Consider the following 25,452-nt stretch of genomic DNA (forward strand, 5'->3'; position numbering starts at 1 on the left):
GGTAAATTGTGCATGACCCATCTGGTGGCCTTCCATGATGGAGTAACTACATCAGTCAACAAGGGAAGACCTGCTGATGTCATCTACTTGGACTTCTGTAAGGCCTTTGACACAGTCCCACATGACATCATAATCTCTAAATTGGAAACATGGATTTGATGGGCGGACCATCTGGTGGATGGTCCCCTCCCCCCTCCAAGGGCAAGAACTGAGTGGGGAGAGTCAGCGAGGGCAGCTGACTTAGACACCAAAGGGATATTCCATACCATATCACAGAATTACAGAATGATTCAGGTTGGAAGGGACCTTAAAATCATCTAACTCAACCCCCCTGCCACAGGCAGAAAAGCTACCCACTAGTTCAGGTTGGCCAAGGCCCTTTCCTGCCTGGCCTTGATGTCAAGAAGACAGTGAAAAAATAGACCTAGTGAATAGACGAGTCATGAAGATGAACAAAAGATTACAAAGCTGACTAGGAAAGCTTTTAAAATAGCAAAATATATATTGCTTGGTAAAGAATGGTTATGTGGTAAAATGGAAGAGGTGGGTGTGAAGGATGACAGCTTACATATATATAAAAATTAAGAACATCCAGAAACAAGAGGGATTATTTTAAAGTTTTCCATATAAACGCTATGCAGTATTAAATCCCTGAAAGTTTGTTGTATTTGTTTTTGTTTGTTCGTTTTTAAACATAGAAATGTGCCAAGCACTTTCACAAATGCTTACTCTATCCATATGATATATGCAAATTGTATAAGAAAGACAAGTATTTGGCTACTTTATAGTATTGTTATTATACCCTGATTATGGAAACTTAAGAAATGACCATCTGCTTTTCACAGCTGTGTCTGAAAACTTTCAATTGTTATGGAATAACAAGCTAAACCTTACCTAATGCAGCACCTGTCTACTTTGTAAGAAATTAAAAAAAAAAAAAAAAAAAAAAAAAAATTGAATTGTTTGATTTCCTAGTCAGGAGGGTTACAATTTGATACTTTGGTATGAAATGTTTAAGCAGCTTATCATCCTTATGCATGTATCCAAGTACCAAGTTCTTATGCATTTTGGAAACGTTTCAAATGGAAAATAACATTATGGGCTTAATTTTTCTCACATGCACTCCACAGCAACAAAATTTCATGTCTCTCTGGTCCTCAATGCAATTTCTCATGATTTACTTAAATAGGAAGAGTAAATGGGACGGTATGACTATGGCAACAGTTCATGGAATTCATGCAATAAAATCTTCTTGTACTACCTGGAAAATACTGTTAGGTATATTTCTTTCTACTCGGAAAGGACCAAAGAATCCTTAGTGATTTAGGTAGAACATTATGTTAGACTGCTTTTAGCTGTTTGCAACATATATCCTATTCACCCATATGAAACACCATAAAGCAGACCTTCAGAGCTCAAAGAACACTATGTGACTGTACAAAAGGAAGGTAATTTTTTCACTGTCAAAAATGCGAAATATGTTGCTATCTCTTGCCAATCAATCCTCAGTATTCTTCTTTAAATAAACAGTGAAATAAAATATCAGTTAAAAAATCAATTAAAATGGACAAATAGTTTTATTCCAAAAAATAATATAGTCAGATGGCTTTCTAGGGTAAATAAAAGTGATCTTCTCAAGATTCTGGTTTAAATCTTCAATTATTCCATGAAATACACAAAGCCGCATATATTAAAAATAATAATAATAATAAAAATAAAAAAAATAAAAAATAAAATAAAATAAAGACTTTTTCTCAGCTGTTTACAACTACCTTGTCCCAGGGGAGCATTCTGACAAACAGCCTGAGACAGCAAGGTATATTTTGTATTTTCTCACATTTTCATGTGCAAAAGAGCTGTATTTGTCTTGGCATTTCTATTTATCTGAAAGATAAAATAATAAAAAAAAATGATTCTTTGTTATATTATTTGTGATATGTGATTTGTGTAGTAGTGCTACTACAGTACTGTGTGTTTTAAACCAACGTAAAGGACAAAATTCCACATTTTGCACAGGCATGCACAGGCATGTAACACCAGCAAATACTGTACCAAATGAAAGACACTATTAATGTTAGCAAGTTGTAAGCTGAGTCACAAACATTTGCAAGAACGAATCCTAAATATATATAGTATAACTTTATGAGCATATTTACTGATTTTGATGATCAGCACCCTTTTATTATGTTTCTTTTGTCATTAACAGAGTTCCTTCATTGGCTATGTCAGCAAGTAGTACAATACAATGGGTTGGGATACTCAGGGAGAAACAGTCGGTGCTGAGGAACCAGTGTCCGCACTATGTGTTCTGGGGTTTTCCTTTGGACTAGCAATGAGACCAGTCTGGTCCCATTAGGAGTTTAATCAGTGCATTTATGGATCTTACTTTTCTAATTTAGTCTCGACTAACTGGAATCTAGCTTGCCCACTCAAATCCCACTCCACAACTGGAATATACTAAATGACAACAGACGTTAACTTCAGAAATGCACATCTGATCCAAGCAAAAATGCTAATGCAGATATATCACTGTCCTCTTTTACTTAACCCAACTGAGTTAACACAGTAATACATAGGAGAAACACACAGTAGCAAAATTTGTGCTGTTTTTCTTTCTTTTTTTTTTTTTTTTTATGCAAATAGAACACATAAATAAACAAGATAAATATTTTCTCTTCCATTTAAATTATAAAGTTGAATGTATGGAATGTAATGATTAAGAAAATGCAGTTGATACCATGAAAATATTTAAATTTGGATTTCAATATTATAATTAGGATGCAGGTGAAATGGTTATTTTCTATATTTCCAACAGTATTTGAATATATATATATTTTTAAAATCATAATTTACTTTGATTAGTTTAATTTCTTTTACTTTTATCAGTGTCTTGGGTAAAATGAAATGTGAGCTTACTTCTATCATATCCGCCCAGCTCTCTTAGAATATAACTTAGCAACAACATATTTATGTATTATATTTTTGTTCAAAATGGAATGCTCAGGAAAAATATCATTGTTAATTTATCTCTATGATTTTTTCTTTCAAATGAAGCCACTGCAAAATATAAAAAATGTAATAATATGCTACTATAATAAATTTTTTTCTTATAAGTTTGAAAAAGTTTAGGTAGATTTTCAATTGCTGATAATCCAAATGCAACACTATGATGAACTATCCACCAAACATAATATGTAGCAAAGATTGCATTTATAGTATCTGTAGGGATATAAGCCACTGATTTTCCTGAACTCAAACATGACTTCTTGTACCAAAAATTGTGAGGGTGTTCCTTTTCTCTTCAACTACCTTTTTCTCCTGAAATACTGAATGAAACAAAAATAATTGTTATGCTGCACTGCTTTTAATACATATCAGTCAAAAAAAAATATATTAGAAAGCTCTGGAAGTAAAATCTATTTAAGTCAATATTTAAAATACCAAAAAGAGAAATATAGTCTCTCTCTTGGACTGACAAAATTCTACCGTAATGACCCTGGAACAAAGTTAGTTAAGGTTTTGAACATGTGTCAATATACTCACTTATTCCTGGGTTTTGGGAAGGGCATGTGATCTATAATTAGGTGTTGACATTATTATTTTTTGTTATCTTTTTGTTTTTATACCATGGAAACTCACAACCCTACCTTTAAAAATAAAAATAAAAATAAAAATAAAAATAAAAATAAAAATAAAAATAAAAATAAAAATAAAAATAAAAATAAAAATAAAAATAAAAGATACTTTTTCTTACAGCCTTAAAGCTATGACAGTAAGCATTAGGACCTCCTCAAACTTCTGCTCACAGTGTGTGCTGGTAATCATATTTGGATATATAATTTGAACAGCTAGGATTCACCTAGCAGCATAACTTACACCGATTTTTCTAAGAGTAACTTGTTTCTAATTTATATGACAAAACTGTCTCTTCTAGCACAAAAAGCACTGAGAAGATATAAGAAGATATACATTGGTAGTACAAGGTAGCTAACAGGTACTCTGACAGAAGTGGGCAACGTAGTGTATTCACGTCTTTCTTCTTTCAGCCATTCCAACCTCAACACACGGTTAAGCCACTTCTTCCAGGGAACTTCATGATGTTGTGACAAAGATTTATAATGCAGAGATTTTCCAGCATTAATTACCACTTATGTTAAAGATGGTTTACTGGACACAAAAGCACCATTGCCTGACTTTTCAGGATCTCTAATATATTGTCCCACATACTCACCTCAACTGGTAAAAGTTAACATCAAAATCTGACATATGTACATGGTATAATTTTACTGAGTACTCAAAAACCAAAACACACACATATATACACACAAAAGGAACTTAAGTTGTGAAGCGTGAGATTGAAAAACAACAACAACAAAGATGCCATGGAGCAAAGAAGAAATTTGGCAGAAAAAAAATACGTGACAGAGCAGCAATAGTGCTATTAGACTGTGAGGTGAAAAGTGCTAAATACATGGAATGAACATCCAATGGACCTGTAGACAGATACTTGTGCTGAACAGTATAGGTATAAGAAAAAAGACAACATGGAAAATATAGAGTAATAGCAGATTACAAGACATAAAACTTTGAAGCATGTGCAGTTTGAACTTTTGAAAGCAATAGAAAAACTTCCTTTATCTTCACTGTCCTGAAACAAGATTTTTAGACAAGTAGCCTCATACTAACATAGATCCGCCCTTAGGAATTTCAACCAAATTGTCACCTATAAAGGTTAGAACATAAAGGCAGGAAAAGACTTTCTGTTATCTATTCACGTTGTTTAAAACATAGTTTTGATTCTCATGTTTAGAATAAGCAATATTTTATCTTATTGGAAAAGGATGTGAGCGAGTTATTGTTCTCGAGTTATTTTGGGGATGTTGATTGATATCTCCATATTTCACTGGATTGTATTCTTACCTCTTAATCTGCCTCTTGTTTTACTGCCTCTTGTTTTACAAGACCTCTGTCTCAGGGCAGAGGGTTGTCTTAGCCTGCACTGCACCTAGCTCATGGTGGGGATTTGATTCCTGACTGGACTTCCCTAACAATAATGGAATTCACATAATAACGTGAATACTGGCACTTCTTGGTAGCCCTTATCTTACAGCCCTGCATTTCCAACACCATCAGTACGACTAGAGGACAGAAGTAAAACTGGATAACAAGTGACAGCCAATAAAGAGAGCCAATAGGACAGAAAACAATTTTAGCATATGCAAATGTTAGAATAAAAGATTAAAAAAAAAAAGTCAGCTGAGGCAACAAGAGCTTCAAACACCAAACTCACATCAAAACTGTAAAACTCCTCAAGCTCTCATGAAAATAAAGCATTTCCTGATAACCAGCCAAGCATACAGGAGACTTACATCTATATATGGTATGAAAATTAGCTTTTACTTTTGTTTTTCTGATTTGTCAGAGAGACCCATAAAATATAGTTTAAAATAACATCCCAAAGAAATTTAGAGCAGAGCACTGCAGGTAGAGCCTATTAGTCTACTGAAGTACAGCACTGGTATTACACGATTATACAAATAGCATAGCTGTGCCACCGAATAAAAAGCTGTGATGAGGGCTACTTAATTTACAAATGTTGTCATCACCTTCACTAACCTTCCTCTTCTGTAATGCCACATGTTAAGCATCAATGTTCTATATTATACTAAAAGATCATAAAGCTTCATGTTCTGGTTCAGTATTCAACCATAAGTCTCTCAACTATTATCGCTTTTAATAATGAAATTACATATAAATTGTCTTTTAGAGCTTGAGCATGCGGAATTGTCATCACTTTAAATCCCCTGCATAAAACCCATTTCTGTATCCATTCAGCTATGTGAGTAAGACAATGACTTCCTACAAATAGGGAAAGAGGAAATTACACTATAGCTGTGCAGGCTAATGAAATATACCAAGAAAAAAACAGTAGATTTTGGGTTATCCCTTCAGATAATTCTTCCTGTGTGCCTTAATCTCATTGTTCTCCCCAGAGATACTTTAGCCCTACACGCTAAGTAGGAAACATTCAGGTTGTCAACACTGTTATTTGGGGTAATCCAAACAAAATAAAGCATGGAATAACACAAAGCCCATAGTGACTCCCCAGTGATGAAAAGTCTGTGCTACTAGCAACTTATGAATAACAAGTTGAGCTGGTAAATTCATACCTCTTCTGTATGGCTGGGGTACCCCTTTACCAAGACCTATTCCTTCTACAAAGCAGATATGCAGTACTTGAGTATTTTGATTAGTCATTTGTTTCATTTGCAGAACTTGTGGTAGAATAATTTTGACAAGAGTGGTATGTCCGATTTTACTTAAAAGGTCAACTGTTATCAATTTTCACAGCACAGAACAACAAAGAGTCGCTGCGATGGATTAATAGAAACAGAGCAGATTCGCATTTTCAGTTTCAGAAGTTGACTTTTGGGAGTATATAAAACAATACTGATTCAAAGATTATCTTAAAATGAAGATAACAAATAGAAAAAGAATAAAAATATATGTAACAATGAGGAAGGAAGTTTCTCTGATTCATTATGCTATCTTTGTTTTCCACATAGTGTACACAAATAAAGAAAAGGAACTTTTTTTTTCCTCTCAAAAGGACTTGGGAAAAACAAAAACAAAAACAGAAAAAAAAAAAAAAAAAAAAAAAAAAACATAAATTATTTCTGTGCAGAGCTGTAGCTACTCTCAGCTGGGTGCTCACTTGCAGTTTTTCTGAGTAGACTTGAACATTTATCTTATGCAGGCTATTTGGAGAGGCAAAAGCCCAAGGCTGAGACTGGGCTCAGGTCTCCATGGGTTACCTCCACAGACAACAAGAGGAAAAAGAATCACAACCAACCTGCCTCCTGCTCCCTTATCTATAAATGTGGCAGCCTAGCCCCTTTTGCCTAAATTTAGCCCTTATAACTTTCCTTCTTCTCCTCTCCATTTCCCAAAGTGACAGTAAAGTTGTAGTGGGTTTCTAGAGAGACGAAAAGCTACTGGACTTATTTCTATTCAGAGGTTCTCAGCTTTCTCATTCACAGATGAAGTTCCCTCTGTTTCTCAGTGACTGGTATTTGGTACATTGCTATGAGTTTGACAGTGTGGCCAATGCTTTCACAGTACTTACTGATTTAAAGTATTTTACCAAGAACGCTTATTATCCAACACAGTCCAAAAGTTACCATGCACATTTGAAAATGGCAGGCAATGAGCCAGGAAAAGAGATGCATTTCTCACTGTGTCTGTATGGTTTGTTACATATTGTAAACATATTGCAATAGGTAAATATCAAATGTGAATAATTGTCATACCAAAAAAACAAAACAACAAAAAAAAAAAAACAGCCTTCTTCCCTCCAAACTGATGAGTCTGGAAGAAGCATTCTACAGTCTATACCAACAAATAATATACATTTCTGGTTATTCTGCTATTCTGCTGCTTAGAAAGCCCTTTCTCCACCTTGCTTCAGTGCATAACTGCAAATTCTGCTTGATATATCACTGTATCAATGATTTTCTTTGTTACCCTTTATTATCAGCCCTTCACATCTTAGAAAGGTCTCAAGAAAATAATAATAATAATAATAATAATAATAATAATTTTAAAGTTTATCTCAGTAGCCATTGTGCTTATGTGCTTGAAACTGTCTCTGTCTCTAACTATCCATAAATCTAGAGCCATTGGAAAAGGAGCTTTGGTCTGGGTTCAAAAGAAAATAATAAAGTCAGCCATCAATTTTCACACTCAATCACATGGAGTTCACAGCCTTGTTTCACTTCAAGTTTATTTGTGAGCTGCTTTTGATTCAGTTGTTGTTTTTTGCTTGTTTACTTATAAAAGACAAATAAAAGAATTACTGTCTGTGGCTTTGTGTCATTCCAATGCTTTTGAGGAGACCAACATTCTTGCAGGCAAACACTGATGAAACTAAATAAAAGAAAACCAGGAACAAAACAAAACAAAACAAAAAAAAGCACAAATCCTACAAACAAACAAAAAGGACACACACACAAAGTCCTTCAAACTAAAAACAAAAACACACACAGAGGATGTTTGCATAATTATGTAACAAAAACATGGGAAAACAACAACAAAAGAATATCAGACATAAAATTAGACTGTGCATTAAACTGCATCCTTTTTTTTTTTTTTTTGCCTCTGCATACCTATCCAGATTTTAACTATGTGACTGTAAACAGATTTTAAAATATTCAGTATTATAGCATATACTATATACATATATACTATATATACTATATACATTTGTGATTTTAGGTATTTTTATATCAAATCATTTTAAACTGTTCTATATTATTATATTTATGCCCAAGTAGATTCAACTAAATTCATTTATATGGAAAATGCAGAGTAAGACATTTTACAGAGAAATAGTAAACTGTTTCTGGAAAACAGAAGCCACCTAAGCTTCCAGCTAAATTATTATCATAGTTAACTGCTTCAATTCCTACATGGAATGTCTGGAAAATAACAGGGACTATCTGGATGGGTAAATGGGCTAAATAGTGAATTTCTTCAACCCTTTTATTAAAAATAAAATAATAAAAAAAAATATGCTGTGCTGACTGATAGAAAGAAATTGTATATGTTTCAGTCCACAATCTGGACTGTTAAGCACCTCCCAAGAGGCACTCAGAATTACTCAGGATTGAATCCAAGATGATTAAAATTCATACCACAGAGAGGAAAGACCTGCATATAAAAGCAAACAAAAAACAAAAACAAACTACCAGTAACAGCAACAAACTTCAATCACCTCTGATTCCTCTTATTGTAAAACTATTGGTGTTTCTCCAAAGGTTTCTCCAGAGTGCTGGGAGAAACAGGACCCTGCTGCCTCAAAAAAATAAATACATTTAAAAACAAACAAACACCAAATAAACATTTCAAGAATTCAATACACTTACAATATGGATCTGAAATCTAAATATGAAAACATTGAAAAAAAATATTTTAAGTGAAAGACTCATCTTAACAAAGTGAATAGGAATCCTATTATATAATTTCCAAGGAATTGGATTTTACCTTGCATGATCATGTAATTAAAATGTTAAATTGCATGCAGCCAGAAGGACAGAATTAATGCCAAACATGGAATTAACATTGGTATTTCATGACTTTTAACTAATTTGCCATGTAACCCTAACATTCTCCAAATACTGCCTCATCCAAACAGAACTGCCTAGGGCGTTTTAAAATTGGATAGTGGCAGAGAGAAAATATTCCCTAGGACAGCTCCATTTGCCTGCTTGTTTCTGAAGCATTTTCTCTCACAGCCATTAAAATCTGAAGGCAGGTTCCTCCTTCCTGGGTGTCCACATTCAGACTGGCACCCTGCAAAGCATCCTGAACTTCTGTTCAGATAGCACAGGACTGACCTCCTCAGGAGCAGAATGCTCTGCAGAATATGAAGCAGAGTCTGGTTGCTGTTTCCACTTCACTTGATGAGAGAAGTGAGTTATGCCAGCTCTTCACTTTCCTCACCAAGAGGAAGGAAAAAAAAACACCCTTCCATCCAAATCTTGATCTCCTCAGTCTCTACCTGCCTACAGATGCTTTGAAACAGGCACAGCAATATTTTTAGGGGGAAGAAAGGGGGAGGAAGGTGACTGCTGCTCACTTCAGAGTGGTACTCCATATAATATGTTAACACACAGAACGAAAATCACTTCTTCACCTCTTTTCTCCCCTGCATGGGAATGCAGCTTTGGTCATGATTGCACCTCAGGAACCACACAGTAAAAAGCCTCTCCAGAGTGAAGGTTAGGAACTGGGCACATCTTATCTTATAAGATGCTCAGCAAGGGCTCTGTTTCCAGGAAAATGTGCTTCCTTTTGAAAGTGCAAATTTATGTCTGCTTTTCCTACAAAATGCTGGTACAAATGTGAATTCTTGAGCCAACAATTCATACTGCTGATACAAAGGCAGGCTGGGCACAGACTGTTACTAGTAAAAAATAAATAAAAATAGATGTGGAGGGATTGCTTTTCAGAATATATATATATATATGAATGTTAGGACTCCTGTAAAGGACTGGAAAAAGCAGACTGTGAAGATAAAAATAACCACGTCGTGTACTCCAGTGTTACCACAGCATATTTGGCCAAAACACAATAATCTAGTGAATATGAGAATTGCTACAGATCAAAACCAGACTTCTGTCAAGTATTTAAAGACATTTATTTTCCAGGAGAGAAATTCTAAATTGTAAGCCACACATCCTTTTATATCAGCAGGTAAGAATGCCAAATATACTATTTTCCTTTCCAAATATATTATTCTCCCTTTCCCCTTCACTCCTCTTCACCCCACCCCCCCCCCCAAAAAAAAACAAAAAAACAAAAAAACAAAAAAACACCTTACAAAGCCAAGTAGTTTCCAAGTTGAAACTGCTACCTAACCTCCAACTTAACAAAAACTTTCATGATGCTTGCAATGAAATATACATATGTTTGTTTATTCTAGTTCTCCTTTAGTGCTCAGTTGTGCATAATACTAGCTCCAGTTCAGAAAAACACATAAACGCAAACATAGCCTTAGTCACAAGAACAGATCGCCATTCAACTTGATTATTTGATGGCATGATTAAATTCTAAGTACTTAGCTGTGTTAACACAAACATTAAGGTTTTTGTCTCGGTAGGGCAAATCAAGTAAGCTGAAATTCCCTGCACTCGTACATTTGAAGTAGTGGATTTCAGATTACTTTTTTTTTTTTCTGTAAGCATACCATTTTGCAAAAATTTGTCACTCCCTTGTTTTCTATGCATTTGCTATATCTTAATGAGAAACTGCATTTATTGATTCTCATATTACATAGAAAAATGAGTTTTTCTTTCAATAAGATGATTACACATAAATGTTACATAGAAGTACAAGAAGGCTGTTTTTTTTTTTTTGTTTGTTTTGTTTTGTGTGGTGTTTTTTTTTGCTCAATACTTGCTGAAGCATATTACTCACCAGCACAACGCAGTGAATGAGCTAAGGCACAGATTCACAGCTGTGCTCAGTGTGTTCCACATGCAGCTATGGGCGCGCTGACAATAAGCCATTTGGGATGCCCTGATGCAAGGGCTTGTTCTGTGCTGGCCTGGTGCCCATCAGAGGGTGGGTAAAGCCAAAAGGCTATGCCATGCTCAGAGGGCAGTGAGGCCCCCAAGGTGCCGCTCTGCCAGCCAAGCAACATCAAAGCATAGCAGCAATGTAGACGTGCCCTCCTTTCCACTTGTCACACCCCTAGATGCCTGAATCTTTCTCTCTTGACCATAATAGTGCCAGTCTTTAGGGAACAAACAGGGTAATATAGAAATGTTGTTTTCTGGGACTAGTTTTTTGTTCTTAGGAAAGAATATGCATTATTATACTTCTGTATTCCCATGTAACAAAACAACTAATATTAGTAATAAAATATTGTCTTTGTATAATTAATGGTAAAGCACTTTCATTATTGTACTCCCTTAAAGAAGCATAGACAATAGATTAAACTCTTAAAGAAAATTGTGAGAGTGGTCAGAAATATGATGCATTGCTGTTTTGAAGTGCTAAAGGTTTTTCTTTTTCAATCTGCATAACTTTTGTCCCATCCTGGTTTATGTCAGACACACTGACAGCGTTTCAATTTTCAGGTTACACCAGATAAACACATCAAAAAGCAGGCATCTGTACTTTCCAATATTTGGTTAAATCCCCTACCTTTCCTACATAGAGTGGGTCTGTGCCCATGTATTCTTCCAGCACAAAGAATTGATTCCACACCCAGCTGCGTTTGGTTCTTGTCCTCCCTGATTGAAAGTAGGGCTTTGACCTGGACCTTGAGGGCTCTGCTTGATTCATCCCAGAAAGACACAGGAAAAGAGCTATTATCTGCAACAAATGGCAGAACTCCACTTTGCCCAACTTCATCTTTTTTTTTTCTCCTTTTGACAAGAGCAGGCACAATTCCAGTTGTCTCTGCAGCTCTAGCTTCCAGCAGGGTGTCAGCTGGGAGTCCAGAGATAATAATTTGTGGAGTGGTCGATTGGGAGAGGTCACCACTGCTGAGTAGCCTTCACCAAAGAAATGGCATAACAGGTACCTATCTGGAAAAAAAAAAAAAAAAAAAAGCAAGAACTGTTGTCAGAATTTCATTTATTTATTTATTTTACTAATGTAAATTCTTTGCAACATTTACATAATGCAGAAATGTTTTTTTAAGATTTTTCTAATCATCAACACAGCTGAGTTTACTAATTAGTCTGTGAGTTTAGACTTCATTCCTTGGATTTTGCTACTAGTGATCAATATGTATTTTTTATTTATAAAGTTTTCTTGTGACTGTTCTCTTAATATACCCATTTCCCCAGTACAAAGACTGAATTTTCTTCTCTTTAAAATAAGCAAAACAAGTGTAATTATTTTACAGTTATTATCTTCAATTTTTCCTCCTCTGCCTGTTATAGTCAGCTTTACTTGACATTACTATGACATAATTATAAAACAGTTACAGACGGGAAGCAATATTAATGGAAAGGACATATGTTAGCTTCTCTTTTCCATATAACTGAAGAGTAAAATAACAGAGTATAAGATGAATCAGAAAAATTTGATTGATTCTTAGTCACATTCTTAGACCAGATGTTATGATTTGTTCTTATCTGAATCTGACCGGCTAAAAAGCCCTCCGAGTGTCCCCACTCATTTTTTCTACATTTCTAAAGCAAATATCAGGCATGATAAGAAGCATGTTAGACTAGCTTATGTACTTGCTTATACACATATATGTTCAGCAAGATCAGAAAATTATTTGATTTTGCGTTTTCAGTGAAACCTTACATTAATGATGAATGATTTTTCAACAAAAATACACATAAGTTTTATTTTTCTGTGCATATTGTCTGCTTCCTTTTCAAAACCTTGATCATTTAGTAATTGGTGGAACTTGCCAAGAATAAAAAATCATTTACAAAAACCATAAAAACTTTGAACAACATTTAAATCAATCCTTTTTTAAAGTGCATCTTACAGTTACAAACCTTCTCTGGCCAAGTAAAAATATATATATAATATAATGATTATACAAGTTCTGCTAGCCAGAACCAAATGCAGCTTTGTATTTCAAGGGAATCATCTGCATTAAGCCCAAGTAAGCAATGCTGTCTCTGAAACAGGCATTCTCCTTGTCTGAGTGAGCAATAAGGCAGACAAGAAGTATTTAAGAAGTGCCAAATACAAGGTGAAAATGAGGATGAAATTAAAATGGATAACAAGGCTTTCAATTAGAGTGAGCTGTTGCTACTTAGGAAGCCATGGAAGAAAGAAGATTGCATCCTTTATACATTATATTAAATCACATTATGCAGTAGACATTAAATCACGTATGCATTAAATGCTCTAGATAAACTCATATTCCTATCCACTACTATTAAAAGTGATTGGAAAGTGATCTCTGATATCTGATTTCACTATGTCAAGCTCTTTTAGCTACAATACTATGTACCGTGCAGCCAAAGGTACCTAGAGGGCACAAACACGAAACAAATAAAAAGCTCTTCTGATTATAGACTGTATTTAAAGCCTTTTTATAGTAATCCCTTCTGTGGTACTGCCCTGCACCAGAAAGGCTTTGCTTAGAGAATGGTGGGATAAACCACAAACCCACTGAGCATGTATGCTAAGCAGCAGCTATTTGAAAGCTTCCATATGTGAAAATTTAGTGTCTCTATACATGCAAAACAATGGGAATAGGTGTTGTCTTACCTAAACATTCTAAATTTCAAAATGTGATGCACAGTTATAAAACACATCCCTCCAACCTGCACCAAGATTTTTTATTTTTTTTTTTTTGGCAGCAGGATTAACATGCAGGTGCCATCATCACTAGCAGAGCGTAATTTAAAATGATTAATCACAACTAGTCATAGCTAGGTTTTGATGTGGGCCATTGGGTAAATCATGACCAGGTGACATTGTAATAACCAAAAGGGCTACCATAGGTGTTAAGGAGAGTAGTTGGGCTTCCCAAGTGGCACATTCACTTCCTACCACTCCTTTCAAGTATGAAAAATATTGTCTGTATTACAGGCTGTTTGCACACCCTTTAGCTTCCTTCTCTGTATCTAAGTTACATTAGGTTAAATACATATGATATTGATAAACTGTCAGTTTATTTCAAAGAAGCAGCAGATTGTTACTTAACAGAGATAAAAATATGAAATGGATTTTCTTAAGAAATGTCAGTTAAACATTTACAATATGTTAGAGTCTTTCCACTAAGCAGTTTGAAATGTCTTGTTCTTGCTCTTAACAGACATTTCAAATCTAGAATTGCTCTAACCTTTATCTCGAACAGTGTTCTCTTACATTCTTTCTTTTACACCTGCAGGGAAGTATGAAAGCCACCATATGGAGCTCCATGGTCCCCAGCCACACACCACAGCACAGAACTGAAAAACGCACCCAAAATACCAACTGAAAAACAGTCCATATGCTAGACAGCACAATCTGATGAAAAACAGAATACTCACACCCCCTGGAAAAAAAAAAAAAAAAAATGTTGTCGTTTACTCATTCTCAAATCTTTTCACCACACAGTCTCCAGAATTCCAATTATTTTTGTTCAGCTGTGTGGCAGCACTTTGTACTGAAACACTCTTCCCTCCCTTCCTCCCCTTCAGGAGGAATCTTCCAATTCTTCTAAGAGTGCACCCTCCCCCCCCCTTTTTTTTTTAAGGTTTTTATTTATAGTCTTTTCAGCACATCGTTTTTTTGAGTGTGATACTTCCCAAAGCAGAAGTAAAAGTGTCTGGTGTTTAAATTTTTTTCCTGTTTTGGGAATAATTACCTCTTAAATTGTATTAAATTGTATCTTTTGTTCTGATATAGACATATATATTTATATGAAATTTGTATGGTTATGTGTAAAATATATATATATATTATGTTTTTGTTCAAGCATAAATAGCACTTTAACATCATCTGCTCTGTGAAATGCCTAGGTATGAAGTCAATATGTAAAACAAAAGCAACATCATGGCATTTAGAAAACTAAAAAGTAAACTAAAAGGTTGCTTTTTTTCTCTTCATCAAGGCATAAACTTAATGTTCTGAGAGCACTTGCAGCTACAGATATGAAGAACAATGACAGCAATAGATGGAATGAAGCTCTCTGATTTAGGTGCCTTCTCTGTCATTGGCATTTATGCACTTGAGTGAGAAATTAAGGCAAAATTGACCTGCACTCTTTTGTGTTTAAGCATTCTCATTTATGAAATAGTAACCTGTTCTGTACAAACAGACTATACGGAACTGAGAAATATTTGTACTTGTAATTAATGTCTTTATTTACTCTAGGACATTAGTACATCTTCATATAATGTTTCTAAATCCATGAAATGCTACTTCCCTCCTCAAACAGGGTCTCAGGTACAATAATATCTCTTCAAGCTTTTCCTTCATGAAAAGTAATTTAGCTTTTAAAAATAAAATGAATTTGAATGCTCATGTATTTTAAGCAAGATGCTCTACCTTCTACATCTAAGCTCGTATTCCTTATTTACTTTACATATAGTACCAAAATTCACAAATATAAAAAAATATAAACCCAAACAACCAGTATGCAATTCAAAGAGTATGTTATGTGATTTGGACTGTGCTTGTAGCGTGTCTTACCATATCAGTAACATGCTGTCTAAGTGAACAACTGCAAGAAATCCCATCCTCCCCCCCCCCCCAAAATTCACATATATATATACACATACTCCCCCCAAAAATATATATGTGAATATATACACATACTCCCCCCAAAAATATATATGTGAATATACACACATACTCCCCCCAAAAATATATATGTGAATATACACACATACTCCCCCCAAAAATATATATGTGAATATATATGTGAATTTTGGGGGGGGAGGATGGGATTTCTTGCAGTTGTTCACTTAGACAGCATGTTACTGATATGGTAAGACACGCTACAAGCACAGTCCAAATCACATAACATACTCTTTGAAGTGTATATATATATATATATACATACAAACACACACTGAATATCAACTATCTCACGGTGTGTTCTTAAATACTTGGTTCATCTATAAAACATCAGAATGAAAAATACACATCTGAAAAAATAATAACCTCCTTATTCAATATATACCATAAAATTTAAATTTTCTCCCATCTGCTGTAGAGAAGTTGGGCTATATTTAAGCCATAGCCTAGTAGCAGAAGTGTTCTCGTGAACACTGCTAATCTGAAAAATGTTACTACTCTACTTCACCAAAACAATCTGCTAGTGTCAAAAAGACACCATTATGCACTGTCTCCAAGGGGCAATCTTGATTTGATGAAAACATTCAGATCATGAATAAGATCCTCAGCTTTAAGGAATAGTTCCCTTCACTGCAAGCAATTAAGGGCAATTTACACCCACTGAAAATCTCTCTGAATATTTTGCTTCACTCCATAATTTCTAAAACAACACATCAAGAGTAGTCCTGGCTATACTCATGTACCCCTGAGCCCCACTAGATATGGACAAAACATGTATTCAGTCCCCTAGATGTCCTCATGAAAGGCCTCCTTCCCCACCTCTGAATTTTCTGTGGTCTCGTTGGGCCTTTGGTGAAAGCCCTTGAGGTCTTCTTGGTGCCACCTAAACTTTTCAGCCAAAGCACAGATTTCTACAGATTTCCACTCACACATTGCTGCTGGTATCACAGTGCCAGCTTAATATATGAACCATATTATTTCCCTATCAACCTTGTCAGCCTAACATAGAATTTTGTCCATCAGCATCTATTGTCCTAAAGTCTTTGCAACATATAAAATACTTCAGGAAGAAGAGGTGGAAATCCAATACCTTTTCCTAGACTCCACCTGACTGGATTACATTTCTCTGTTTTGAAAACTCAGTGTCAGTTCAGAGCATCCATTTAAGGTTTAAGTGAAGAGTTTTTCATTTCTATTGCCTCCCCCACCCCTTAGTCTCCTCTCCTAAGATTGCTTCAATTTTTGATACTATAGCAAAAATTTACTGTTTAAACTCAGATCTCACTGTCTCTGGAATGGCAGCCCTGAAAACACCTGTGAGTAAATTTTATTTTAGCTTGATCAATAGCACACAGTTATCCTTCCTTCCCAGCCTCCCTCTCACTCCCCTACCAACCTCCCCTCTCACCCCTTCCCCATACACACTTTAGCCTTTCAATAAAACAAGACCCTCTGTGTTGAAATAATTCTGAGGGTGACTATTGCCACTGGATCTTGAACCAGGATACCATAAGCACAGAAGAATCAGCAGGTGAGCCCCATGACAGCTGAACTAATCTTGCTGAAATATTTATGTTTTGACATTCAGTTTTACAATGCCCATTGGAAAAGGTATCACTTTCTGTGGAAGAGAAAATTCCCCTTGGAGGAGCTGTAAGCTCACAACAATGTCACATATCTGAAATATCACAGGGACTCTTTTTGCGGGTACAGAAACTCTGTGATCCTTGAGACAAAAGGGTTAGAGAAGAGAACATGTTTAATTACATTGCAGATTGCAACATCTGGTTGCAACATTTTTTCATGGAAATAAACAAATAAATAAAATAAAAAGGAGGGTGCCTTAGAGCAAGTGAGGTGGGGACCCTTCCATGAAATGAAGGTCTATGAGTCAAGGCAGTATGATCAAACCTGTTAACTCCCTGTGCCAGATGACATTACATCTACAGACCACAACCTCCTGCAGCTAAATGGCCTAAATATTCACATGGGAGATCTGTAAATGGAGTGCAAATCCTGAAGTCTGCATCTGGTTATCAAGCAAGAAACTATCACTGCTCCAAACATATGGCACTGTTACACTAAGCTGGCTCCAATACCCTCTCACTCAGGTGAAAGGACCTGACAACACAACAGAAAAACACTAGGCACACTTCAATAAATGATATGGCTTCACAAAATGCAGAAAGAAAACCAAGCGACTGTTTTTGGTGTTTCACAATATTCTGCAGTTGACTGTAAGACTTGATGTCGCTGAAGAGTTCATACTTTTTTTTTTTCCCTCCCTCTAGAAAAAAATGACAAAAGAAAGAAATTTTATATCGTTTTCTCTATATGAAAGTGCTTTGCTGGTTTTTCACCTTGCTATGGTACATTGGTACATTTTATAGATCTAGAGTTGCTCGAAAGGAAAATGCTAATTAGATCAGTTATTGAAAAGAAACGCTAGCAGTACTTGTATATGTGAGACCAATCAAGTCAAATATTTAAACTTCCACAAGCTCAATTTCTGCAGCCTCATTTAAATTGAGGAATTTCACATAATACCTAAGGGAAGAAATGACTTCGTGGCATTTTCTTGCAGAACCACTGAATTCCCAGAGGAGGCACTCCTGCATTACTGCTTAGAGTTAAACCTAGTTTGACAGGCAGGACTGAAGTAACCGTATATTTTATACACCCTTCCTCAGCTAGAATTTAATGATTTTTATTCCTACAAGAAAACAATACCCAGTAGTAGCATGAAAGCATATAAATATATATAAAAAAAAAAAAAAAAAAAAAAAAAAAAAAGAGAGAGAGAGAAAAAGAGAGAGAGAGAAGTGTATGTTAAACTAAAATAAATTGGATGGCTCAGGAAAAGCATTCATTGAAGAAACATTGAGCAGATCAGATTTTATGTCAATATCCAAAAAAAAAAAAAAAAATAGTCAATCTGCCACTAAATCTGCCTTCTGAGTAGTATATTCATATGAAAAGCATTTTTAGTTGGAAATACCTTCTATTTTCATTGCACGTTGGAGTCAGTTTTTGTGTTGACTACCTTTGAGAAAAGGCTTAGCCAGGTTTACAGCAAAGTAGGACTTTAATTTAGAGTAAAACAACCAAGGTTTTACATTAATAATGATTTTCTTGAGCCAAGCATCTGACAACTGAAGAAACATAGAAAAACATGGACAGAACACACTGAGGATCCATGAGAAGGATCCATTCTGCTTATCAGATAGGTCATGGGTAATCTGCAGTTAAACGAATGATTCACAATTACCTCTTTATATGTGTAGTCTAATGGAAGGTGTCCCTTACCATGGCAGCGGAGTTGGAATTAGACGATCTTTAAGTCCCTTCCAACCCAAACCATTCTATGGTAAGATTTCTATGTTAAGATTTCTTTGCTATTAAATCAATAGCAAATAACCAAGAGTGCTTTGCAATTATATCAATAAAAGTAGACTTAAAAGAACTCTGAAGCTGTCATGTGGTACATTATTAACAAACACATTTCTAATGACCTACGGCAGCCTTTAATTACAATAAAGTCTTCCATTATAAGGGTGAAATGCCCTCTGACTAAAACTCCAGTATTCAATGATTTTTTTGTCTGTTTGTTTCAAGAAAATACTCTAACTTACCAGAGATTGTTTTTTTCTTCACATTCACTCACATTTCTAAAATTCAGTGGTAGCTCAGATTATTAACTTGGATACTTAGTTAATTATCCAGGCAGTTTTTAATCTATTAAATTCTCAAACCCAGAATATTCCACATAACATAAAAAGTTGTCAGAGTCAGCTTTCAGCGTTTTTGCTCTGCTCTGCTTCCTGTGGATTTTACTGTAATTATTTCTTAATCTTATTTAGGCTTTCTTCATGTCCCCCCAAAAGAAGCGTGTCTAGATTAGATCCTCTGGTATTTGCAGGCTGTGAGAGCTAGAAAAGTGTGTACAAGGAATTTAAACAGGATGTCACATTTGGTCCCAAAAGTTGGTTTGGACTTTTTTGGTACCTCCCCCTCCCCCCTCCAAAGATGATAATGCCACAGTCACACTGAACTAGTTTCAAATGAGGCATGCTTATTGTTTCTATACATTCTCACTTCACTTTTGCATTTTTAAAACTGTTAGGATATTACTAAGAGCAAACCAGCACCATTTCCCAACTAATCTTTATCTTCTGACCTGTTGTACATTCAAAAGCAAAATTCTAAACAAACTTATTTATACAACTTGCATGCTGTTAATTTAACTTGCTCGTCTGAATAGCTCTTCACCTGAGATTAGATAGATCTATCTTTTCCAGAAACAGAATAACATCTACCTTTTACCAGTAACAATCTCCTACAGACTTCACAACATGTAACAGAGGAGCAATTAGTAGATATGATAAAGGTAAAAAAGTAAAGTCACACATCACTGTCACAGAGAGACCATTACAGAAAATGACATGCAAGAGTTTGGCTCCTTTATCTATTTATTTACTTATTTGTCCTGGAAAGCAATTTATTTTCTGCAAAGCTTTACAATCACCTATGTTTTAGCTGAGAAAATGGCAAGGCACTTTGTCTTGTTAGAGAGACTATAAAGTATACACTGCCCTTTCAAGTCTCTGCTTTGACTTGAGAAGTTATCTATCAGAACATGAGACTTTTTTTAATCTTGCAATGGGAAAAAGATTAAAGTATCAGCATTTCAGTTCCCAGAATCAGAGTGCTTCACTAGTCTCAGTCTCCCCTCCCTCCCTAAATCCTCTGCTTTGCTGGGAAAGCTATAGTTGTTTGCAGAATCCTGGCTCACCTGAACTACCTCACCTTTGGAAAGCATGGGGTATGAAGGCTAAATCCTATATCAAAATGGGATATTTCCCTCTGTTTACCGACTAGAAGTTGGATCCAGATCACAAAATACTTCCTACCAGTGCACATAGTCTATTAGAGGAAAGCAGGACCTGTCTGTGTGTGGATATGTGGATAAATGAGTGAACGGGGCAGGGGGGAAGGGTCAGTATCAAACTGCCAAGCACTGCAGAGCCTGCCTTACCAGCTGAATGCTAATCAAAGAAATAAGCTCCCATCATTTTCACATTTGCAAACTCCAGAACATCCTTGACATAAAAGGAAGAAAGCTCTGGGAAATAACTCTCGGGAAATTTCCTGGCCTCCGCAGTATTGCTCTGTAGCATGAAAGCTGGACTCAGCCAGCAAGGCAACCGCTTTGCTTTAGCGGAAAGGACAGAGGCAGTCGGGACTTGGTGCTGCCTACATTTTGCACAAGTCTGTAGCCCTCCCTTCCCCCACTCCATCTCCCCCCTTGTCTGCGAGACTTCTCCGAAGAGTCAGAGGGTTGCTATTGTTCTTTTTTTTTTTCTTCTTCTTTTTTTTTTTTTTTCCCTTCTTATTGCGGTAGGTGCACACAAGCGTAGAGCATCCGTGCTCCCTCTCACTTCCCACCACTCCCCGGCCACAGCCGGCGCTTGGGCGGCCTCTGCCAGCCGCGCTGCCCCGGGCAGCCCCTTCCCTTCCCTTCTCTTCCCTTCCCCGCCGCCCCCCGGCACGGCAGAGAGGAGACCACGGCGGAGAGACACGGAGGAAAGTTGCCGCTGCTGCCGCGGCCGCTGCCGAGCAGGAGCGGTGCGGGGCCGGGGGAGAGGAGCCGCGCTCAGCCCCCTGCCCGCAGCTGCTCCCACCGCCCCCTGCCCGCACGGGAAGGCGGCGGGGGCAGGTGCAGCCGGCACTCACTCACCTGCCGTCCCTCGGCTGCCCAGCGCAGTGAGTATTTTAATCCCAAGGGCCGGCGGTGCCTCGGCGGAGAAGTGCTGGTGGGATGCTCCCAGGCGGCGGCCGGGCACCCGCCTGGCATCGGGGCTGCGCGCCCGCCCGCGCCCTCGCCCGCACCCGCGGAGGCAGGAGTGCCGCCGCTGCCCCGCTCCTCCTCCTCCTCCTCCTCCTCTTCCTCCGCGGCGCGGCGCGGCGCGGCACGGCACGGCACGGCACGGCCAGCAGCTGGGCGCACGCAGGGAGAAGTGGGCGCCGGTGCCAAGCCCAGATCCGACTGGGTGCGGATCCTGGCTGCGGGAGGAGGAGGAGGAAGAGGAGAAAGAGGAGGGAGGGAGGGATGGATGGATGGAAGGAGGGGGGAGGGAGGGAAGGAGACGGAGGAGGTGGGGATGCTGCTCTGGGCAGGGGATGTCACCGCTCAGCGGCCGGTGCCGGCTGCCAGCTCGGTCCGCGGGCGCGGAGGAGGCAGGGCGACTTTTTGTACCTCCAGCGGTGCCTATTGAGCAGGGACCCGGAGAGCAAGCAGCCTGCCCGGCCCCGCGCCCCCCGCCTCTCCTCCTCGACAGGATATACAGATGGAGTCCCTTGGATAAAAATCAAGAGTAGGGCTAGGGGGTGGGGCGCGAGCCAATCTATCTCCCGATTTGCATTTGAAAACACGGAGCTGAAGGAAAGAGTTTAAGATATTTATTTTTTTTAATACTCCCCTCCTCTCCCCTCCCCCAGCTCTCCCCCTTCCCCCCCTCCCTCCCCGCTCATACACAAGCTTGTCCTAGGAGCCGTGATCAACTCAGCACCCGAGGCGTGAAGGGAAAGTCGCAAAACTAACGCAAAGTACCTGGGGTCCCTCCTTCATAATTCTGCCCTTTCAGCCCCCCCAACCTGCAGTGTTTCCAGCCTGCAGCACCCCACCCCCAAAATGGCCTGGGCGGCCCTAGGGGAGCCGAGGGTCGCGGGGCCGCTGGGCACGGAGCTGGCACCGACCGCAGCGACCGCAACCCCCTCAACCCTGGTGCCCTCAGCCTCCCCAGTGCCGCTGTCCCTCCTCTCTCCCCAGCTCTGTTTGCAAGGGGGGAGGGGGAATAATAATAACAATAAAATAAAGTGTGTGTAAATAGCTGGAATAAATAAACCATAAACCAGGTGCTCTCGTAGAAAGAGGTGAAAGAGGCGCCTGTGCCAGGGGCAGTGTGCCCGTGCTGGAGCTCTGCGCACCGGTAGGAGGAAGAGGAGAAGGCTGCGCACAGCCCCGCATCCCCAGAGCTGCCCGGGGAAGCAGCTCTGGGCAGTGAGTATCTGCTTCGTCTGGACTTGGTTCGGCTGGGAAAGCGGCAGCACAAACTTTCTGCCTCGTTTCAGCACTACTGAAGCCTTTTGGGTCTGCAGCATGGACGAGGTCTGACAGTGAAATGCGATCACCCAGGACTCAGGACGCCTCCTGCTAAAAAAAAAAAAAAAAAAAAAAAAAAAAAAAAAAAAAAGGGGGGGGGGCAGAGGTTCCAAATGCTAGCGGAGCTGCTGAACTGACATTTTCCACGGACAAAAATATTTTTAACTTACTGTTTTTAGAACAATGGATCAAACCAAGGGCAATAGCAAGAAATGAGCCTTGGCCAATGTCTTTTGATTTATTGCTCTATGAGGAAAGCATTCTCAACCTACTATGAACAGACTAATAATCTGTGTTTGTAATTAATTTTAATTCCATATATATATATACAATAAAGTGTGGTGTCAACAATAATGAAGTAATGTGAAGGCAAAGTCACTTCTTAAAAAATAAAATAATTGATTTATATCACAGAATTTTTCTTTTTTCCTTTTTTTTAAAAAAAATATAATTTTAGTTTCTGGATGTGGTTGTAGCCTTTGAATTCAAAAGTGCAAAGAAGTATATATATTTTTATAAATGTAATAGTTAATCTCTATGTGTTTCTTGTCTTGTAGCTTCATTTTCAGAGATGTAATTTCTGATGTGTCGCCCTTCTAACCAGAGAGTGACAATTCAGCAACATGGCATTTGAGGACAGGAGAAGTGGTTTAAAGAGGGCAACTAGAAGCAATCTTCGTTATGGATGTTCAGCAGCATCCGAGTGTGTGGTTACAATGCAATAGGATGTATTCAGGCAAGAAAATCCTGAAACATGATTGCATGCAATCGCTTAAGATTGCAATTAAGGATTCTTCTTTCCTTTGTCCTCCTTCCCCCAATCCCTAATGCATCTTTCACAAATTAATTGAAATAAGACTCTTTGCACTGATCCTTAAAGAGCAAAGTTCAAGGACAATTTGTCTATTCACTCACAAAATATCACAAACACCTTTGCTCTATCTTCTTTCAAACTCATTCTGTAATGAAACCAGTACTTGGGAAAATTATCTTTTCATACTTAATTCGAAAGCTGTAACTTCAATGATGAAAAATGAAGGTTTATTTATTTATTTAAGAATATTTCATTGTTTGGTGATGGGATAAAATGAAAGAAGAATCTACAGAGGGTAGTGATCTTCATAAATTGTACTTACCACCTTCAAGCTCTTTCTTTGTTCCTGAGAATCAAAATATGGACTAAATAATTTTACCATCATTTTAAATCTTTAAAATAGAAGGATTATTTCTCCTTAATTTTGATTCTGATCCTGATATTCCTAATCAAGAATTGGAATAGCCAAATATCACCCAATTAAGAAGCTTTCATGTGTAGACATATTTCATGACATTCCTACTAACTTAACAGACCACTTTCAAGGATGTGGTTTATGTTCCAAAAATCTATATTCTCTCAAGCAAAACCTTTAATTAAACTGTATGTCTGTGAAAATGCTTGAACTTATTTTTATTGTGTTGAAAATAGGATAGATATTTTGGTCTGATTATTTTTTTCTAACTGCTTACACAGTCACATCAAAATAAAATGTATTGTACCCTTTGACTTTCACAGGAGCAAAACAGCTCGGTGACTCCAAGCAAAAAGTATGACTAAGCAGACCAATTTAATTTCATTGCCCTGGCAGAAGAAAATATAAAGAAGCAATTATTCTTAGTCAGTTTTGGCAATTCACCATTTTTAGTAACACAACCAAATGTATATTTTTTTAATACAATTTGTTCTTGACTGTCTTATTGGTGTATTTTTGCCAGTGAGTCAGTCCGTTCCAGTACATTGACCGAAAGATTTTGGCTGTAGTCCATACTTGAAGTGCTGTTGCATTTCTTTCTAATATGGTTTGTAGTGTATTTACTCATCCTGAGAGGTACGTATGTACCACTTCCATGGGACAGTCTACAGTTTAGTCAAAACAAATATTAGACCTGCATCTTAGGCCCTGTAAAGACAGCTGCAGGCATCAAAGAGCCTATTGGTTCTGGCACCTTTCCTTTGACTTCTCAAAGTGTCATGTATGCCAACGAACAATTTGAGTTGTGATCCCATACTATATAGCAGAACCATAGGCAGATCTAGGACCAGAAAACATGCTCTCACACACTCTCAAATACTTCTTATACAATGAGGGCTTTGGTTGGCACTGCTTAGAGAGCATTTTGACCTAAGGCAGAAAATAGAAAACTTTTATAGTTCTCTTCAGTTCCCTGAACCACTGAGAGTCTCTCAATAATAATATTTCTATCTTTAAAAAGTATGCATTCAGAAACAAACAAACAAACAACATCTGGTACCTGCTACCTGGATGCTGGTAAATCATTGACTATGTAGGTAGAAATAACTTCTATAATGCACTCAGCAACAGCCTGCAGAGTTCCTTTGATATGCTTAGAGGCAAATGCTAACTTTTCATTATGTTTCCTGAAATCTTATACAGATATTAGGTTTTCATGAGGCAAATAAGAGAGCTTGCAGTTTAAGGTCATTTTAAAATGAAAACATTACTAACCAACATTAGCACATT

General features: G+C 37.5%; 1 protein-coding gene across 1 annotated transcript in view; it reads right to left on the reverse strand.

The window, feature by feature from the left end:
- Window positions 1-21,631, reverse strand: part of CDH7 (cadherin 7) — an 87,960-nt gene extending 66,329 nt beyond the window's left edge. The window contains exons 1-2 of the mRNA XM_084508469.1: window positions 21,509-21,631; window positions 11,710-12,095 (exon numbers count right to left, since the gene is read on the reverse strand). Coding sequence (XP_084364595.1) covers window positions 11,710-11,919 — 210 coding nt within the window. The 5' untranslated portion in view covers window positions 11,920-12,095; window positions 21,509-21,631. The remainder of the gene's footprint in view (window positions 1-11,709; window positions 12,096-21,508) is intronic.
- Between the last annotated feature and the right edge of the window lie 3,821 nt (window positions 21,632-25,452).

Source organism: Aythya ferina, assembly GCF_964211825.1.
Source record: "Aythya ferina genome assembly, chromosome: 2".
NCBI lineage: Eukaryota > Metazoa > Chordata > Aves > Anseriformes > Anatidae > Aythya > Aythya ferina.